Consider the following 19,709-nt stretch of genomic DNA (forward strand, 5'->3'; position numbering starts at 1 on the left):
GGAGCGTGTCTGGGAGTTGCTGATTAGAATGAGACCCTTTATCACCTGGTCTAAAGAAACACTTCCTGCCACCCTCCTCTGCTCCCTCTCAATACACACACACACACACACACACACACACACACACACTCTGCTCTCTCTGGAGAGGACTTCAAGTCTCCCCGAAGCAACAAAAGATGGCCCATTCAGGCACACGGGCCAGGTCCTTCCTGACTCTCCCCATGTGGGTTTGTCCCCAGTGCCCCTCTGAGAGCAGCATCTTTCCGGCTCCCCCACAGACTAGGGTAGCTCCAAAGGAGGGAGAGAAGTGAGTGAAGGAGACATGAATGTGTCTGGGCCTTCAAGTTCCAGAGCATCCTGCTCACACAGGCACCTGGGCTCCTCCAGACCTCCGTGCTTCTGGGAGGCAGCCATGTGCTTTCCCAGGTTCTCCACGGAGGACTCACACCCCTGCAATTTCCTTCTTTCTCTCACTCCATTTCTTCAGTTCCTCCTCCTTCCTTCCCCTACCATTCTCTCTTCAATTTCCTGCAGGATCTTCTCCTTTTTTCCTTGGCTAAGTTTTCAGTTCTGTTTCTGAACCCTCCTTTTCTCTCCTCCAGGGCCCTCCTTGGATCCTGGCTAAGGGAAATGAGAAACCAAGAGCTCCTTCTCCGGGCCCTCAGCAGCAGAGGCGGTCCTCCTGGGACACTCCCCACAAGGCACAGCAATCCCTAGACTCCAGGCAGGCACCTGCTAAGGGATCCTGGCTTGTGGCATTTGAGGGAAGATGGGAAATTCTGTGCAATACTAAATTCTACTCAAAGCAGCCTTGCAGTTCAGCTGACCACTAACATGTGAAGTGGCCAAAGACCCACCACAGTGAGGCTACTGAAACACGTTGCAGTAGCACGTTGCAGCACATGAAACATTTCACCAGCATCTGCAGTCTCTTCCCAGCCCCACAGCGCCAACACTGTGGGCCAGGTGAGGTTTTCCTCATCACACTGAGAGTGTGGTGAACCTGAGCTTGGCTGTTTCTACCACCCACGCTAAAACTATTCTAAGTTTTAGAGATTGCATATCTTTCATTTTGTTTTATTCTCACAGCAATCCTGTGAAATGGACAACAACCTTGCGGAGGAGAATCAGCAGTTCAAGGAGATGAAATGACTTGCTCACAGCCACCCAGCAGACTCCAAGCCTCAAACCACAAAAGGAAAAGGGGAAGCGGGATTCAGACGCCAGCAGCCAGCAGCCAGGTATGCTGCCCAGGACTATGCCAAGACACACGCAGGTATCAAGGCCCCGCCCCGGCCTTGTTCTGCCCGCGGGGAAGTGGGGGGTTTGAGGAGAGAAATCTCAGCTGTTCCCGTGACAGTGTCCCCACTTGGGCGAACGTCCTAAGGCTCCTTCGGAAAGTCGATGGCCTTGAACTTTGTGCTGAAGGGGCACGGGGCAGAGAGAAGCCCGGGAGACCAGGATGGATGGAACGCGGAAAGCAACCCTAGGGATTGGGTGGGGGAGCAACGGAAGGACTAGCTCCTCCCTTGCAGGGTCAGGGGCTGTGGAGCCGCCGGGAGGACTCCTTCTCAGCCCGAAGCCAGAAACCTGGGAAGGCAGTAGGACCCGGAGGTGCAGCGGCCCGTCGCCTCTCCTCGAGGGTGGGCACAAAGAGGCTGCGAGGGCCAGGCCCTGACTTTTTTGTCCGAGACGTCCGAGCTTCCCCAACAGCAGAAGCAGCCGCTGGGAGCCTTCCCCGCCGGGCGAGGGCCCTGGCAGGCCCGCGCTTTCTCTGAAAGTGAAAGAGGTGGGCGGGGGGCGCGGCCGAGGCGGGGCGCGGGCGGGCAGCGGCGCAGGCTCCGCCTCGGGGCAGTCTCGAGCCCGGGGCGCCGAGCGCCTCCAGTCCCCAACGCGTCGCGGGCTGCTGGGCTCCGCTGCGGCTCTTGGGCCGGGAAATGACCCTGCCCGGGGGCCCGACGGGCATGGCGCGTCCGGGAGGCGCGGGACCCTGCAGCCCCGGGCTGGAGCGGGCCCCGCGCCGGAGTGTCGGGGAGCTGCGCCTGCTCTTCGAGGCGCGCTGCGCCGCGGTCGCTGCAGCCGCTGCAGCAGCGGAGCCCCGGGCTCGTGGGGCCAAGCGGCGTGGGGGACAGGTCCCCAACGGGCTTCCGCGGGCTTCCCCTGCGCCGGTGATCCCGCAGCTGACAGTGACAGCCGAGGAGCCGGACATACCCCCGGCCAGTCCCGGGCCGCCGGAGCCGGAGGGTGGCAGGCTCCCGGCCGTGGGCTCATCGCACCTGCAGCAGCCGCGCCGCCTCTCCACCTCGTCCCTCTCCTCCACTGGCTCCTCGTCGCTGCCCGAGGACTCGGAGGACGATCTGCTGAGCGACAGCGAGAGCCGGAGCCGCGGCAACGTGCAGCTGGAAGCCGGCGAAGTCGTGGGTCAGGTAGGGGCCGCGAGGGCGGAGCCAGCCCCGGGCGCGGGGGCTGCTCTCTGGGGACCCAGATCCTAGCTCTCTGAGGTCCGACTCCTTCCCAAGTTCCCTCGCTGAGGGTCCGACTCTCGCTGCCCAGGGGGCTCAGGGGCCGCAGCGAGGCGCCAGTCGGGTCTGATCTCTTGCCTTGGCAGTTTTCACCCGGGTTCCACTGGAGGAGGGTCGCGACCCGGGCCCAGGGGCGTCTAAGAAGGCGAGTGAGGAGGAGTCTGCGACAAGTCACAGGGACCGGGTGGGGTGGGGAGCGGAATCGTGACCTGCCGGCTGCGAGGTGGGGCTTAAGGGCTGGTAGGGGTTGGCCTTGCCCCGAGAACTCTCGGGAAGAGAGGGGCGAACGAGTCTCCCAATCTTGCCGCCCCCTCTCCCGCGCCGCGGCCCCACCCCCGCCGTTGCCACGGTTTCCCTCTCCTGAGTGGGAGTGGAGCGCGCTCTAGTCTCTGCTCGGGAACCGCCGCCGCCGTCTGCTCCCCGAGCCCGCACGAGGCGTGGACGTGGGGAAGGGAGGGGCGCAGGGCTGGGAGCTCTGGCTGGAAGGGGACCGCCTTCCTCCCCTCTTTACTGCTCCTAATTTTGGCTGGGGGAGGGTAAACTGAGGCTGAAAGGGCGTGATCAACCTATTAGTCTACACCTCTGGTGTCAGAGGCCTGATTCGACCCTCGAAAATCCAGGCCAGGGTTCCCTTGAAGACATTACCTGTGCCTGCCCCTTCGGGCTGTGCCGCGCGCAGCATAGCCGTCCTGGGCCCCTAGTTTAAACGAAGGCCAAATACTTTCCATAACTCCTCACGATCAGTAGGAAGGAGTTGCTCTAGATCCACATTATGCAAGTGTCCCTAGAGCTGAGGGAGAGACGAAGGGCGCCCCGCAGGCTCGGGTGGCTCCCGGCCTTCCCAGAAGGGCGGTGAGAACCGCGGAGGCGCGCCAGAGCTGCGGGGAGAGCACTGGGGCGCGGCCCGGGCCTGCGGAGCCCAGGCTGCGCCGCACGCTGCGATTGGACAAGGCGGGGAGACACTGAGACGACTCGCAGTGGACCCGTCTTGGTTACCCCCTGAGACTTAACTACATTACCTAGAGGGCGGTATGGTTTGTGACACAGGAGGAAAGAGAGAAGTCTCACAGAATAGGAACACACCCGGCCCCCAGGTGTAAGGTGCGGGCGTCCCTCGCTCTTCTCCCCGGAGTCAGGGTGCCCCTGACCCACGATCGTTCCCAGTGCAACCCTGGCCCATGCAGTGAGGCGGTGCGCCTAGGGGTTTCCGAGGAAGTGGAATGTGGGGCAGTGAGAGGACTCCTCCCTCCTTGCCTCTTCGGAAAATCCGGAGCAGTGCACGGCTCCCCCGCTCAAATCTCTGGCAGCTGAGAGGCGGGCGCGGGAGGAAGGGCGCCACGAGGGCAGCCTCCCCCCTCAAACCCCCACCCCATTCCCTCTAAAGCCCGTGGGCGAAGGAGGTCCCGCGGCCCAAGGCTGTGTGCTACGTAGGCGGCCCGACTGGGGTCAACGCTCCAGGGCTCCAGGGACCGGTCGCAGCTGTGAGCTAGGCGTCTTTGGCCGGCCTCTCCCACCCTGGGCCTCGCCGTCCCGGCACGGCCAGGAGCTGGAGCAGATGGCTGCTTGAAGGCCCTTCCAGCTCCAAGGCTGTGCCTTTCGGGCCTTCCCAACCCCCAGCCCGCCAGGGCCTCCCCTAAAGCAAACAGCCACGGCGGCGGCCGATAAGCCAGAAGCTGTTGACAGAGGCCACCTGCGTCCTCGTGGAAGGGCCTGGCGCGGACTTTGCCTCTCGGCCGGTCCGGGAGCGGCCCCGCGCGCCCGCCCAGGCTGCCTTTAGGGCTTCCCCAGGCAGGAAGCAGAGCCCGTGGGCTGGCCGACCGTTAAGGATGCACCTGGGAGAAGGGTACTGCGGCAGCACTGGGAATTCCCGGGTCGCCAGGCCCTTACACTCGGATCTGGGCAGACAACGGGAATAGCCAGAGCAGAAGGAAGCCTGAGAAGGCTCAACCTTGCTTCTGCCGGGAACACATGTCCTTTTCCTTCTCCTAGGGGCCGAGAACAGCCTGCCCAGAGCCTGAAGCTGGGCTCCCCATAGGGTAGTTGGGGCTGGACAGCCTGCCTCCCTCCCTGGACCCTTCTTTATAATACAGGGAAAAGTCATGGGCAGGGAAACCCAGCCGGGTCGGAAGCTGGGGTGGGGAAAGGGGCTTTCTCCAAGGGCAGCTGTCATGACTGTGTTCGTAGGCCTTGCCTGCATCTTAAAACAATGTTGGGGTGTTGCTGTGGCCGAAGAGAGGGTGTTGGCTCCTGTTCATTTGGTTCTCTTCTCTCGGTGCTCCAGGAAGGGTAAGGAGACTTGGATGCCACCCTGTCCTGGACCCAGAACTCCCATACTTCACTTTTCACTAATTATAGAGCACAATTTAGGTTAACTGACTTCCTTTTTAAAAAGTAAATGCCCCTGGGAGGGTGAAGTCGTGGGTCACTTATACCTTAGTGCAAATGATTTTATAAATTTAAACGGATTGCTTTCACCACCACCACAGGGAGTACTAGTTTGATAGGCAATGGGAACGTGGGGAGGGTGTGGGGCTGGTAGAGAGCTTCTGCCAGTGATTGGATGGCTGGAGGGAGGGAGGGAGTGGGAGTCCAGAAGTAGTGGCATGGGTACTGGAGGCAGAGTAAAGGGTCCATTCTGGCAGAAGATACACTGAGTGTCCAGTGTGATAGAGAAGCAGGAGTCCTCGGGGCTTCAAACAGAGTTTGGAGTGAGAGGCAAGTGTCTAGCCAAGCCCTGTCCAGAGAGAGATGTTCCTTGTCCAAACCGAAGGGTGAGGAATTATCAGAGGGTCCTCTTGTGACTTCATTAAAGACACACAGGTCAGTTCTTCTGGGCTTTTTGCCCAAAGAAGCTCTGCTGGCCTCCGGCTGTGAGTTGGCTTCCCAGGCTTCGGTGGGGAATAGCCTAGGCCAGAGAATGGGGCTTTGGCCCTCTTTTCAGGTAGATCTCCCTTTGTAACACAATAAATCATTCTGATATCCATGCAATAAAGGCCTTACCTGCTCAAAAAGTATCTTCCCTGCTGTTTTCATGTACCCAAATCATCACCCACCCGCCAAGAATGTTTCTGCAGGACTCTTTCTGGAGATATGCCTCTTTGTATGCATTATGTCCTCTGGAGGAGGTGGCTCCCGGAGAGGGAAGGGGGCAGTGAGTTGCATGACACTTGCACCAACCCCTTCCATGTGTGACCACAACCATTACTGGCCAGGCTGCTGAACCCTGTCAGAGCAACCTCAGGAGGTGGCTGGGATGGCTCAGCTGACATGATGGGTATGAAAACCCTCCGTAGCCTGCATGGCTGGACCCGGCCGTAGTCTTTGCTGCTCTCAGCTGACATGATCCTCTCAAAACTGGGGAGGGGAGGGGAGGGGATGACCCCTTTTTACATCGTTTTTGGAAGCAAGCTGATGCTGTGTTATCACACATCAATCACGTGGCTGTAGTCCAGGACTGCCGGTGCTAAACCCTCTTCTACCAGACCCACCCTCCACCTTCCATCCTCACTCACGACTCCCACATGATCCCAGAAGAAAGGATGATGTAGTTCCCTCATCTCACTTGACACAAAGCTGATTCTCTCTTCCACTGGGGTGGCTACAGAAATAGGTATACCCTCTGATTAACTCCATTCTGGTCCCACTCTCCCCCACATTCTGCCAGTAGGCCCCTCAAGCTGCCTGAACCTCACCATTAAACCCATTCCCTTGAATGAAGGCAAAGGTGTCAAGCCAACAGAGGGGTGGGTCCCCAGGCATCCCAGTGTTTCCGAGAGATCAAAGCACACCACTTTGTGGCTGTGTATTGCTTCACCTAGTACAGAGCTCTTTCTCATGGGGGGGGGGGGTCCCTTTGACCCCTCAGAAGGAATCAGGGTGGTAGCATGGACTCTAGAACCTGCCAGGGCAATCGGAACATAGGAAGGGGATTGGGCTGGTAGATGGCTCAAACCAGGGACTGGGAGGCTGGAGGCAGGAAGTGAGGGCATGCTGACTCCCCTGCGCCTTAATTTCTTTGTGTAAAATAGCAACAATGCCACCCCCTCCTGCACTTACTGACTATGTGCTTCATTATCATCACTCTCAAAGTGAGAGTGGGAGAAGAGGGTATAGGTGGTGCTGCTGAATACACATGGCACATACATCTTCCCAGAATTTTATTTGAAGTTTTGGAGGTGGGAGAGTTTCATAATAAAACTTGGGTTTATGCAGCATAATGCAAGCCTTGTATGTATTTAAAGAGCAAAAAAAGGAGTTTTGAAAGAGTGGGCTGCTTCTGGCTACACCCCTAGATCCCTGGAGATTGGACACGTGATCACACCCCAGCACACCATATAGGGGCTGCGGCAGGAAAGCAGGAGCGCTGCTGTCTCATGGAGGTTGAGAAGTGCCTGGCAGGCAGTAGGCGGCCAGTAAATGGTGGCTTGTGTTATGGCAGCAGCTATGCCTTCACAGAGGAAACAGGCTTACACAGATGAAATTCTTGCTTGGACTCACTTGCCTAGAACATGACAGAGCCAGGCCTGGAACCAACTCTTGACTCCCCGTCCAGTGCTCTGTCACTAACTCCCGTCTCATTACCTCCCATTTCATCCATGCATGAAAGGGCTTGAGGTCAGCAGCCTTACCCTGCTTAAGCCACTGCCCCAGTTCTCCCTCTTCTTCTTAGAACTCCCTCTGGTCAGGGAGGCTGGATTCCGGTGTTCCAGCCCTGTGGGGGCACATATGTGTAACTCCTCTAAAAGCAGGCAGACCTGGGAGGAGGCAGCAAACACACGGTTTGGATGAGCAAACCTGTGCGTGTCAAACCTGTAGACATAGGAATGATGGCTTTGGGGTGGGAAGAGGAAAGGTTCAGAATATGAGATGCTTTCGGGATGAGGTGGAGGCCAGAGGTACGCCAAAATCTACATTTCCCTCCCAGTTTGATCTAAGATGACAGACCCTGTGGGCTCTGCCTCCCATTTGCAAAGCTCAGGTTTCTAGGTCCAGATTAGGACCAAGAGTGTCCTGGGTCTTGCCAACTGGTGAGGAGTGACATGGCACCCAGGGATAGCAGACAACTTTGGGAAACCCAAGTCTGTCTTTCTTTGGACACTGCCAGGCACCTGGCCCCCCTTCCCTGGGCCTTTGTGAAGGTTTGCTTCTGTGATTGTCTGTCTCCCTATATGAGAGGAACCTATGGTCCCAAAGGGAATGAATCAGCAATCCAGATTTGTCCAGCTTCTACTCTGTGACAAGAAATGAGGTTGGAGGACAGAAAGTCTGTCACACATTCAAGCCTCATTCATTACTAACAACAGTCCAGTGAAAGCGGTTATTTCCCCGTTTTACAGATGAAGAAACGGATGCACAGAGGCATGTTTCTCAGGCCCCAAAATATCCTGAGGCATTGGTAGAAATGCAAATTTTTGGTCCTACCCCAGACCTACTCAGAATTTTCCTGTGGTAAACCCAAGAATCTGCATTTTTAACAAGGGTGACCATCAGGTGATTCTCACACTCACAAAAGTTCTAAAACCTCGACAAAACAGCTTAGTTACCTGTCCACGCAGGTTTTGAGCCTTCTGATGCTAGGTCCAGGGCACATTTGAGGAGCTAGATATCTGTCACCACCATGTGCATCTCAGGGTCCAACACACAGGCTCACAATAAACTTTTCTGAGTGAGCAAATGAATGAATCATAAGGCCCTAGCTGCTTGCGGTGGGGCAGGGCGGGCCGAGCCCCTGTTCCAGAGGAGGGAGGGCTCATGCACTGCCCAGACGCCGGACAAGGAGCCCCGGACCGTGTTGCTTTCAGAAAAGCCACTGGCAGAAGATCCGGACCATGGTGAATCTGCCGGTCATGAGCCCTTTCAAGAAGCGTTATGCCTGGGTGCAGCTGGCTGGGCATACGGGTGAGCAAGGCAGGGGCGGGTGGGGAGGGTGTGTTCCCCGGGGACGGGGTGGCGGGGCGGGGGGTCGGGGGGGGGGGAGTAGGCAGAGCTAACTAGTGCCCGGGTCTACAGGGAGTTTCAAGGCGGCGGGCACCAGCGGGCTGATCCTGAAGCGCAGCTCGGAACAGGAGCGTTACTGCTTAGCGCGGCTGATGGCCGACTCGCTGCGCGGTTGCGTGCCCGCCTTCCACGGCGTGGTGGAGCGCGACGGCGAGAGCTACCTGCAGTTGCAGGACCTGCTCCACGGCTTCGATGGCCCATGCGTGCTTGACTGCAAGATGGGCATCAGGTACGTGTGCCCTGCCAGGCCGTGCAGGGACCAGCGGGCGGGGGTCCAGGGCCGTGCCCCGCCGGGTCCGGTGTGAGTCCGCTCACGCCCCACCGCTGCCTGCGCCTCCTTAGGACTTACCTGGAAGAGGAGCTGGCCAAAGCCCGAGAGCGGCCCAAGTTGAGGAAGGATATGTACAAGAAGATGCTGGCCGTGGACCCCGCGGCGCCCACTGAGGAGGAGCACGCGCAGCGCGCCGTCACCAAGCCGCGCTACATGCAGTGGCGAGAAGGCATCAGCTCCAGCACCACGCTCGGCTTCCGCATCGAGGGTATAAAGGTGCGCCGGCCCCTGCACAGCCCCGCCCTCCTTCGGCCCCGGCCCCACCCCGCGGTGTCTGACTTCCCAGGTGGCCCCCAACTTCCCGGAGTAAGCGCCCTTTGGCGGCCGCCTCTCAGCCCCTGGCTTCCAAGGTCTAGGGAGGTTGCTCTAACTGATCCTCTCCCCCGCCCCCTGCCGGGTAAGGGCCCCTGACACCTCCTGTCCCACCTCCTTAAGAAAGCAGACGGATCCTGCAGCACCGACTTCAAGACCACGCGAAGCCGGGAGCAGGTGATTCGGGTCTTTGAGGAGTTCGTGCAAGGGGATGCGGAAGTGCTGGTGAGCGCCAGATCCTGGAACCCCGAGCTATCCGGGAGCCTGAGACCCAGGGGCGCCCCAAGCCAACCCGTCTATTGCCCTCGCCTCTGTGACCCTATCGTAGCATTTTACCGCGTTGTGTTGTAATTGTTGTGCGCTCCTTCCCTTCTGTTCCACGCGCCACTTGAGGGTCTGTGTTTTCCTCCACTGGCATTTACCAAGCCAAGCATGCATCTTGGCCCCTAATGTTAGCAGAAGCTCAGTTGGTGTGGAGTTCATTTGCCCTCCTCTCCTACCCTACCCTCTCCAGAGGAGGTATCTGAATCGCCTGCAGCAGATCCGGGACACCCTGGAGGTCTCTGAGTTCTTCAGGAGACACGAGGTAAGAGGTCAAGTTCCCGTCTGCGGTCCGTGAGGGCTACACCGGAAAAGCGGAAAAGCGCGGCGGCACTTTCCCCGGGGAAAGGGCTGTGGCCTGATCTTCTGGGGCTCTGCAGGTGATCGGCAGCTCACTGCTCTTCGTGCACGATCACTGCCATCGCGCCGGCGTGTGGCTCATCGACTTCGGCAAGACCACGCCCCTGCCGGACGGCGAGACGCTGGACCATCGAAGGCCCTGGGAGGAGGGCAACCGCGAGGACGGCTATTTGCTGGGGCTGGACAATCTCATTGGCATCCTGGCCAGCCTGGCCGAGAGATGAGGCTAGGCCGCTGTCCCCGCACAGACCGCCGGTCTGGCAGAAGGACCTGCGTCTTTGTCCCCGCCATGCATGCCGGGGAGAGACTGAAACCCAGAGGCTGGGGCGGTTCACAGGTTCCTGTAGGGCCAGGTGCCAGACACTATGGGACGCACTGTAGGCACCAAGGCTGTTCCCCATACAAACCCAAGTGGTCCCAGAGCCAGAGCCGATGACACTAATTTATGCGGGAGGGTGGGGGTGGGATGTAGGCTGTGACGACTGTGACGACGGGCTTCGTCCTCATCCCAGCTCTTCTGAGGGGCTCTATGCTTCTCCAGAGAGGCCAGAAAATTAATTTTATTTTGCAAGCATTAGATCTATTGATCTGAACTCCCACACTACGATGGACCCCCCTTCTCAATAAAGCTCACAAACACCAGCTTTGGCAGCTCAGACCTCATCTCCTCCCTCCTCTGGCCCCCTCTTTCTCAATTCCCAGGCATCCCTTATGTCCACTCAGATTACAGGACGATATGAGAAGCCTCTTTATTAGAGGCATCTGTAGGGTTACAGGCTGCCGGGATAAAAGATGCTCACAGGGGAAGGGCAATCCAGCCAAGGCCCCCTGCAGGAGGCAATCTCAACTCACCACCCACACCTGAGGGAGGTGGGGGGTTGGCCTCTGTTCTCATCCCAAAGTTCAAAGTCTGGGAGTGGCCAGGCTCTTCCCCAGGAGGCCTGGGTCTGGTTTCCAGGATGGAAAGTCCAGTGCTGCGGGCCAGCCCTGAGACAGGCCCAGGCATGCAGCAAAACTGGGGCGGGGGTGGCAGGGGAGAGGCTACTGGAATAACAAGCCACCTAGAAACCAAGGGAGGAGTGCAGGGAGGAACCATTACTAGCATCAGTGCCTGTGCCCTCACCCTCGGCCTTGGGGCCCAGAAGCCATAGGTGGGATTCCAAAATTCTGAGGTTGGAGTCCCCTGGATTTGGGCGGGGCGGGGGGGGGGCACTTGAGGCCAGAAGGCAGACAAGAACCAATAAGGCTCCCTCCCAGCTCTTCAAGCCTTCCAGACTCAGTTCCTGGGCCTGTGGGGAATCTTAGGTCCTCCAAAGGCCTGCTTCCCAATCTGGAAGTCCCTTTCCCCTCCAGAGTGGGCTCCAGTTCCACTGACAGAGGTGAATTCAGCACTCTAGGTCCTGTAATAGGATGGTAAGGCAACTGGGGGGGAGGGCGTAGGTTTGGGTTTTTTGTTTGTTTTTGTCTTTTTAAGGTTTTATTTATTTATTTTTAGAGAGGGGGAAGGGAGGGAGAAAGAGGGAGAGAAACATTGATGTGAGAGAAGAACATCAATTGGTTGCCCCAACCTGGAACCAAACCCGCAACCCAGTCATGTGTCCTGATTGGGGATGGAGCTGGCGAATTTTGCTTTGTGGGATGAGGCCCAACCAATTGAGCCACTGCAGTCAGGGCCCCAGTGTTGTTTCTCGCTTCCTTCCTGACCCGACCCCATGACCAGATGATCATGGCAGGTCATGGGGCACACCTAAGAGCAGTTGAAGATGCTCCAAGATGCTGGCAAGAGTGGGGCAGAGTTCAGGCTGCTGCTGCCAATGACGGTTCATGATATGCTCCCTGGGGAGAAGCAGGACTTTTGTGCTCAACCATGGCTGTAAAGCAGCCCCTCCCTGAGCAACACATCATTCTCTCACAGGCCCTGGACAGCCCCTGGGAGGGTCCATCTGTCCCCCTCCGACTATGAAGTCCACTACCTCCTGGTTAGCACGAACAGAGTAGGGCAATGTAGCCCAGCAAGATGTCCCAGAGCAGTACCCCAAAAGGCCTGCATCATGAATGAAGGGAACCAAATGAAGCCCGTCAGGTACAGCGCCCTCTTCCCTCACCTGTGGCAGGGGAGTGGGAGGGTGTGGTATTACCAGGAGTCTGTCTTGGATGTGAAGGTGCCCTCCAGGAAGGCCTCTGGGGCATCTACTTGACCTGCAGCACAGCCCACAGACCCTTGCAGAAATAAGTGGCTCACCGGCAGGGAGGAGGAGAGGAATGAGTTATTCTACTGTCACAGGAGGCTGCTGGGAAACTCCCTTGAAGCAGCAGCCTTCCTCAAAGTCCCCAGTCTTGGCCACCAGGCTGTCCTAATGCAGCTCAGCAAACAGTCCTGGCAGTGATGATCCTGCAGAGTGGGGGAGGGGGGAACTGCCAGAACTCAGAATCTCTGGCTCTAATCTGCTTTCATAAAAGTTATGTTGGAAGGGTTCTTTCTTGCGGGGGTGGGGGGTGGGTTGGACCAGGGGTTCCTTGAGGTGGGATTACTTCTACTTGTGGATGAAGGGATTTTCCTCCAGGTGGTGGCAGCCCTGGGCTGTGTCCTGGGCCAGCTTGGAGCAGGTCCCACATGGCCAGAGGTGACAGCGGGCCTGCGTTGGGCAGGCAGTACATTAGTCTGTGCAGGTGTGGCATACATGGACAGGGTCTTTAGAAGGGCCTAGGGCCTGGGAGAAGGGTCTTCCCAGATAGAGTCGACTGTGCCTCAGGAAACTCTGCACGTCCTCCCAGGTGTCAACTCTGGTAGAATTAGGCGAGGGGCATCCTGGAGGTGGAGCCCCACACGGTGTCCAGTGCTTTATTGGCTAACCTTGCTGGGCAGGTGGTACACATACCCCATCACCAGCAAGGAAAGAAACCATGCTTTAGGCTCCACAAAACTGGAGGGGACCACTGTGTCCCTAGACTTGCTACCTCTCAGCCCCAGGGTGAAGAGAGGCTCTTCCTGCAGGCAGTTCTGGGGGCCTCTGGCCCCAGGTGCACCTGATGAGAGCGCCTGAGTGAGGAAGTCAGGGCCTCCTGTGGAGAGCAGAGTTCTGGCAGGGTCTGCGAGGAGGACAAGGGCTCAGAACCCCTAAGCTCCTCAGACACTTTAGGAGGGTGGGTTGACCCCAGCATCAGCAATTGTTTCTCCTTCCATGGAACCCTGCTCTCCTATCCCCAGCTGAAAGTCCCACCCTCTCTGACCTTGATAGCCACCTACAGGAGGTGGGGGGTCCCCAGGAAGGCCAATCACCAGACCCCCACAGACCTCTCCAAAGGCACCACAGCCCAGGTCTCTGCATGAAGACAGGTTGGAAGGGAGTGGGTGGCTGAGCCTGAGGAAGGGTCCTGGAGAGTCTAGTCTCCTTTACCTCCCTCCCCCAACCCCCTCCTTTGCTCAGCTGGCACTATCTGAGAGTCTGAGCTTTCTCTACATCATGGCATGTCCCCAGGTATAAGTCCTGCAGAGGCAGTGTTGACTGGCACAGAGCTGGAGCAAAAGAGAGAAAAGGTATGAGCTCAGGGTTGGGGTGGGAGTCAGTATGAAGCTTCCCCTTAGGTTCTGGCAGACACCCTGAGGTGGAGGCAGCCCTTGCTCCAAAGGAATCATATCCTGGGTCCCTACCATCCAAAAATTGAAGGTGACACCTGACCCTAGACAAGTTATTCTCTCTTTTGGAGGTGCTCTGGCCTCTCTCTCCTCTATCCAAGGTGTTCCGGCCAGCAGCTCTCGGGATCCAGAACTCACCACAGCAGGGGCAGGGTGGGAGGGGGATTCAGAGCGGAGACAGAAGACTAACCTGAGCAGAATGATGTTCTGGGGAAACATCAGAAAGCCCTGGAGGTGGAGGCCAGGACTGGGCTGGGCCAGGCCCCATCTGGCAGCAGTGGGGCTGTCCTGATGGTGGATGTCTGAAGCTCGCTCAGTTTGAGCACAGAGCCTGGCAGCCTTGTCCTCCACAGGCCCTGCCTCTCCTGTGGTTCACTGAAGGTGGGAGAAGCCACCTTGCTCTGCCTCCTCCTGCCTAGGACACCTCTTCAGATGCCAGTTTAAGGGCCTGTTTTCCCCAGGGCCTCCCCAGTTGCTCCTCTTAAAACCCCAGAGGAGTTCACCATTGCTCTGCAGGGAGTGGGCTCGTGAAATCAGCCATGTGAGCCCCTGGGACCCCACACAGCTCAGTGGAGAGGTGGGCAGCCTTGAATCAGCCGTATCTGCTGGATGATACATACCCAGAATCAGGACCACACACACCATAAGGAGGCTCAGTGTAGCAGTCGCCCCCACAGCTACCAATAGAATCAGAGCCTGGGGTGTGGGCAGATGCAGGGAGAAAGAGAGACACCCCCAGTGGGACACTCCTCTCTTGTCCCTCTACTCTAGGTTTTTACCCATGCCTCAAGATTCATCTCAGGTGTAAACTTTTCATTCATTTTTTAAAAAATCTTTATTGTATTTTTTCACATTACCATTTAGGCCCCATATATCCCCCTCCCCACAGCAATCTCCACACTCTTGTCCATGTCCACGATCAGGTGTTAACTTTCCCTTGATGCTTTTCCCTCTTACCCTAGACAAGCACAGCCTCTCCCTCCCAAGAACCCTTCAAACACTTTACCTCCCCTATGGCAACTGTCACTTTGATATATATCTATGTCTAGATATATAGATAGCTAAATAGTGCCCCTCCCACACTCGACCACTAGACTACATGCTCCTTGAAGGCAGAGCATGCACTGATGCATCTCCAATCTCCTGTCCACACCTGACACAGTCAGTGCCTGGCACACAGCAAGCAATGTTCGCCATACCCTACTACTCCGCCCAGCCTGAGCCCCCTGGAGTCCAGACCTTGGACAAAGACAACACATACGCATGCATGCAGGGGATGTTACCCACAGCTAGCTCCATGCCCTCTGGGAACATGCATTCGGCCAGCTGGAACTCTGCCTGCCATTGGCAGCCTTTCAAAAAGCAATGACTGCAATTGAGATGCAGTCGGATCTGCACTTCTCCATGGTTCTCCTTGACTATGAGTAAAAAAACTAATGTTGCAGGGTGAGAATGGAGCTGTGGGGGACACATACATACTTTTGTCAGCCCTGTGGATAACTCTAGCCCTGGACTTTGAAACAAGGAGCAAAGCCAGGCATTTAAGGGTGGGTGGGAGGTCTTGGGGGACTTCTGTCAGGCCTGCATACTTCCTTTTCTGGAATCTTTGAGCTTAGAAGTATTTGAGAATTCGTAGTAAGGAGATACTTGAAAAGCACCCCAGAATGCCCCAGACAGACAGCCCAGTTCCTAAATATTTCTGTGCTGTGCAAGAAGCAGGTAGTTCACAGTGCGAAGTTCCTGGCTTAGATGGGAGTGGGCTCAGGGATTGAGGAAAAAGGCTAGCCCAGACTGAAAGCTGTGGGGTAGGAGCTAATACTTGCCAGAGGCTGCAGGCAGAGCTCATTGCTGGGGTGTAGAAAGGATACACCATCTTCCATATTAGCTGAGAGCAAGTCCGTCTCTGAGGTATCAACCCCTGGAAATAAAAAGTGATGGAGGAGGAAGGGGCACATAGCTGCCTCACTGCTGGGAATGGCTTATGAACAGTGGGGAAGCTGGAGTCTTCCAGCAGAAACCCTGATTCCCAGCATGTGGCCTCCTCTATGCTAGCATCACAACATAGGTGCTGCCGCTTCACAGGTGGGAGCTGGAAGCCAGAGAGAGGTGGAAGGGAGTAATTAGCTGGAACCTATAGGCCTGTCTCAGGCGGCTAGGACATCTCCTGTCTGTCTGACTCCTCTGGTCCCATGTCCTCAGCTGTATGGGAGAGGCTGTATATAATAGGAGATGATGTATACAAATTACCATATTTTTAGGACTATAAGATGCACTGGACCATAAGATGCACCTAGGTTTTAGAGGAGGAAAATAGGAAAAAAAATTTTTGAAGCAAAAAATGTGGTAAAATATTTAATAACCTGTGACCCCACTCCACCGCCACCCCCCTCCCCCAGCAAGCTAGGCAAGCTACATTCAGACTATAAGACGCAGCCCAATTTCCTTTCAAATTTGGAGGGAAAGTGCATTTTATAGTCTGAAAAATACAGTATTTATAAACAGTACAGCCCACACAGACCCCAAGGCTCTCTTTCTTTACACCAGTGGTTTCCAAACTCAAATGTATTAGAATCACCTAGAGGACTGATTAAAACAAAGATTTCTGGTACCCTTCCCTAGAGTTTCTTTTTTTCTTTTCCTTAAAAACATTTTAAATTTTATTTCTTAACTTTAGAGACAGAGGAAGGGAGAGAGAAAAGAAAGAGGGGGAGAAGGAGAGAGAGAGACATCTATCTGGCGTTTCACTTATTTATGCGTTCATTGGTTGATTCTTGAATGTGCCCTGACCTGGGGATGAACCTGAAACGGCGTATGGGACGATGCTCTGACCAACTGAGCTACCCCGCCAGTGTAACACACTAGGGTTTCTGATTCAGTAGGTTGCAGAGAAGGTGAGAGTTGCATTTTTAGTAATTTCTTGGGTGGTGCTGATGCCACTGGCTTGGGGACCACACTTTGAGATCTACTGGTTTAAACGATCTCTGCCTCTGTTACTGTCTGCTTAGCTTGCTAATTTGGCCACCTGTGACTACTGCCTAACAAGGGAACCTGTTGTGATGAAAGGTCCTGGATTTAAGTGAAAATCTAAGGAGTGCTGTCTGCAGGTGTGACTCGCAACTTATCTAACATTTCCCTCCCTCCCTCCCTCCCTCCCTCCCTCCCTCCCTCCCTCCCTTCCTCCCTTCCTCCCTCCCTTCCTCCCTCCCTTCCTTCCTTCCTTCCTTCCTTCCTTCCTTCCTTCCTTCCTTCCTTCCCTCCTTCCTTCCTTCCTTCCTTCCTTCCTTCCTTCCTTCCTTCCTTCCTTCCTTCCTTCCTTCCCACCTCTTTTTCTAAGAGCTATTACTCTTTCTGCTCTGGCCCATTCATTCTTCTGAGAAACTCGGCCTGTTCTAAGGCTCAACCATCACTTCACCCTGGGGGGCTGCCCAGTTGCCCTGGCCAAGGGCGCACCTACCCCCGTAGCCTCCGTCGCTTCCGCCCGCAATGCAGGCCCCTCCGCCACCCTCGAAGCCGCCGGCTTCAGTCCAGCCAAGCGCAGCCCTGGCCGCTCTCCGCCCGTCCCCCTCCCGCAGTGAGCAGCCGGCCTGCGGAGAGGAGGCGCAGCTGTCCCCTCCACCCGCGGAGCAGCCGAAGGATGGCTGGCAGCACGCCCACCTCTCCGCGCGGCCCCGCGCCCTCTCCGGTCGCAGTGGAGCGGCTCTCCAGTTTCTCGGCGGCGGCCTGAGGCCCCGTCGCCTCAGGTGGGCCCTACAGCCTTCCCAGGCCGCCGCCCCAGCGGGTCAGCGGCGTGCCCTCCAGGCGGCGAGTGAGGACACCGGCGCTGGGCGACTGCTCGCACCCTGGGGCTGGAGTAAGAAAAGGGGCCACAGCCGAACCCAGGGACTTTGGGGCCCCAGGCCCGCGTGTAGAGCGCTAGGGTGTGCCCCCGCGGGAGAGGGTTGGGACCTCGACGCTGAGCGTTGGGGAGGGGCTCCCGGCGGCGGGAAGCTAAAATGTGCCGGAAAGCCGTAGGTGGTGCCTCCGCCCTCGCCATCACCCTGGCCCAGCGCGGCGACCCCTTCGGTCCCTCCTGTCGCCGCGTGCCCCTCAGGGGCCTGAGACTCTCCGAGGCAGACGGCGGGCTCTCCGGGCTTCTTGGCGTGGCGGGCGCGAGCCTGCAGGGCCCCAGGCACTCCCCTCGCGGCGCCGAAGGCTGAACACCGAGGAGCGCTCCCTCCCATCCCGCACCCTCGCCCCGGCGCTGGAGCCGCCCCTTCCCACCGGCTCCCTTGACTCCAGGGCGGGCGTGCTCTCCCCGCGGCCCAACGGGGATGTAAAGCGGCTCCTCAGCACCAGGCGGGAAGACGCCGCGCGCCTGTGACAAGTGGTTCTTGGCGCCTTTCGGCCCGCGACTCGGTAAACTGAGATCCTGCGGACGACCGTGGGTCCTGGGGCCGCCGGCCTGAGGCAGAGGTTGGTGACAGAGGCGGCTCCAAAATTTCTTATCCGAGGGACTTTGAAGCCATATTCCATTTTAAAGAGATGGGAGACTAGGTTTGCACACCATAAAATTACATTGTACACTTATTTAGGAGGTTTAAAGGAGATGGGGTGGGAGGAGGCTCAAGCCACCCGCCCCATGACTCCACCTCGGTTTTGGCTCCTCTGCTGGGCGGAACGAGCTTACGGGTGTGGGCTAACTCCTTGGCGGCTATTGTCGCCTTTCCGGAGTTCCGCTGGACCATGGGACAGTCAAGGTCACCGGGGCCGCACGTCAGCTGCAGAATACCCTAAGAGGCAATGTGCTGCGCCGGCGGCCTCACTTACCCTGACAGTAGCACCTCAGACTCCCAGGTCACCACCCACCTTTATTCCTGTTTCCCACTTACTGATACCCGCCCGGCGCCCCCCAGTGTCGGCGCCGTGTTGCTGCCTGCGTAAGCCCCATCTCACTCAGTGTGAGCTCGAGCCGTCCTTAGGCCCCGCAGGCGGACAACTGCCAAGGCCCCTCGGTGTCTAGGAGCAGAGGGGGAGGAAAGGATAATAGAGCAGCAGCTCCGTGGTGAGCGGAGAAGAAAGGAAGGAGCCTGGAGCGCACCTAGGGAGACCAGTGGAGAGGCTGGCTCTGAGCCTGCATGCTAGGCGGGGCCCTCGTGACGTCCGGGCCCTGGCGGGGACGAGGGTGGCAGAAAAGGAGCCTAGGATTCAGAGCTGAAGCAGAGAATGGCTCCTGAAAAGTGACAGGGAGGCAACGGGGCTGGGAGAGGAGGCAGCATGCTCATGGGGGACGGGAGATGAAGAGAACCTCCTGAGAGCTGGCTTCGCCTCCCTTGGCCCCGCCCCCAGCCCCGCCCACCCAGGGCGCACCGCGCCGGGAAGCAGGCGCCCACCCAACCCGCAGAATTCGGGCTGGTACTTCAGCAAGTTTCTCTCCGGCAGAGGCCCTCCCAGTGAATGACTTGGGAGTCGCACTGAGTTTGGCCCTGCAGCCTCCTCATCCTTTCCTCGACTTAGCGTGGTGTTCCGGCCCCCAGGCGGCACTGAGACCCCAGGGCCTGTGATCAGGAGCCTAGGATTCAGGCACACCGCGCCTTTCGGCCCGCATTTTGTAAGCACCCATTCCGAGTGCTGGGTTAGAGGCTTCTGAAAGAGCCATTGGGACCCAGTCTGTCGCGACCTAGGAAAGTGCCTCTGGCTGGACAGTTTCTTGACTGCCAGAGAGCACTTATCCGCAGCTCTGAGCCACAGCAGTTGTGGGTAGCGGCCCGTCGCCTCTTCCGCCTGCTGCTTCCAGGTTTGTAGGCTTAGACCCAACTCCCAGGGCCCAAATGAACTGCGATTTACAGGAGTGTCCAGACGCTTATTACACACCAACTGGCCCTAAAGCCGGCCTGACCACTCCCACCTCAGACTTTGGGATTTTGAAAGAGGAAAAGGCAGGTCGTCTGATCAGAGAGGTCCCTAAGCTTACTGGGAGAGCCTTGCAAAGCCCCCCACAAATGGACTCACAGTCTCCTGACTCTGACTTGCGCTGCCCCAGGGAATGGGATGGGTACCCAGTAGGGGAGGAAGTATCTCCAGTCTTTCGGAGCAGGATCAGGAAAAGGTGGGGCCACACCCCTGACACGAGACATGGGGCTTCTAGATCTCTCCTGCCAGGAGCAGTGTGTGTGTGGGGGGGAAGTGTACATTTCATTAGTGGTGGCCACTGTGATAACACATGGGAAGTGCTCTTTAAACTGCCCCAAGG

The 19,709-nt window shown here is 57.4% G+C and overlaps 2 protein-coding genes across 3 annotated transcripts; one reads left to right on the forward strand and one right to left on the reverse strand.

The window, feature by feature from the left end:
- The first annotated feature begins 1,835 nt into the window (after positions 1 to 1,835).
- Positions 1,836 to 10,485, forward strand: ITPKA (inositol-trisphosphate 3-kinase A). Of its 2 annotated transcripts, none has more exons than XM_045823979.1 (7): positions 1,836 to 2,426; positions 8,324 to 8,420; positions 8,532 to 8,748; positions 8,862 to 9,066; positions 9,286 to 9,339; positions 9,677 to 9,748; positions 9,864 to 10,485. In XM_045823979.1, the coding sequence occupies exons 1-7, from the start codon at positions 1,938 to 1,940 to the stop codon at positions 10,065 to 10,067; spliced, it is 1,338 nt and encodes a 445-aa protein (XP_045679935.1). In that variant the 5' UTR covers positions 1,836 to 1,937; the 3' UTR covers positions 10,068 to 10,485. The 2 variants fall into 2 exon arrangements, with proteins under 2 accessions (XP_045679935.1, XP_045679934.1); XM_045823978.1 differs by having other exon boundaries at positions 1,841 to 2,426; positions 9,286 to 9,387.
- Positions 10,486 to 11,567: 1,082 nt separating this feature from the next.
- LTK (leukocyte receptor tyrosine kinase) lies at positions 11,568 to 17,513 on the reverse strand. Its single transcript, XM_045823372.1, is given in 19 exon segments — positions 11,568 to 11,675; positions 11,742 to 11,846; positions 11,848 to 11,887; positions 11,982 to 12,030; positions 12,033 to 12,080; positions 12,133 to 12,237; positions 12,383 to 12,440; positions 12,525 to 12,613; positions 12,616 to 12,683; positions 12,860 to 12,933; positions 13,075 to 13,092; positions 13,094 to 13,185; positions 13,688 to 13,758; positions 13,760 to 13,855; positions 14,097 to 14,200; positions 14,747 to 14,898; positions 15,300 to 15,398; positions 16,935 to 17,064; positions 17,232 to 17,513. Coding segments are annotated over 19 exon segments (1,788 nt in total).
- Between the last annotated feature and the right edge of the window lie 2,196 nt (positions 17,514 to 19,709).

The sequence above is a fragment of the Phyllostomus hastatus genome, unplaced genomic scaffold, assembly GCF_019186645.2.
Source record: "Phyllostomus hastatus isolate PE091 unplaced genomic scaffold, TTU_PhHast_1.1 phas_scaffold_501, whole genome shotgun sequence".
In the NCBI taxonomy this organism is placed as follows: Eukaryota; Metazoa; Chordata; class Mammalia; order Chiroptera; family Phyllostomidae; genus Phyllostomus; species Phyllostomus hastatus.

Coding starts and splice junctions, on each gene's coding strand:
- ITPKA (XM_045823978.1), top strand. CDS start 1,938: ATGACCCTGCCCGGGGGCCCGACGGGCATGGCGCGTCCGGGAGGCGCG. Junction 8,421..8,531: donor GCAGCTGGCTGGGCATACGG/GTGAGCAAGGCA, acceptor CCGGGTCTACAG/GGAGTTTCAAGGCGGCGGGC. Junction 9,388..9,676: donor AAGGGGATGCGGAAGTGCTG/GTGAGCGCCAGA, acceptor TACCCTCTCCAG/AGGAGGTATCTGAATCGCCT.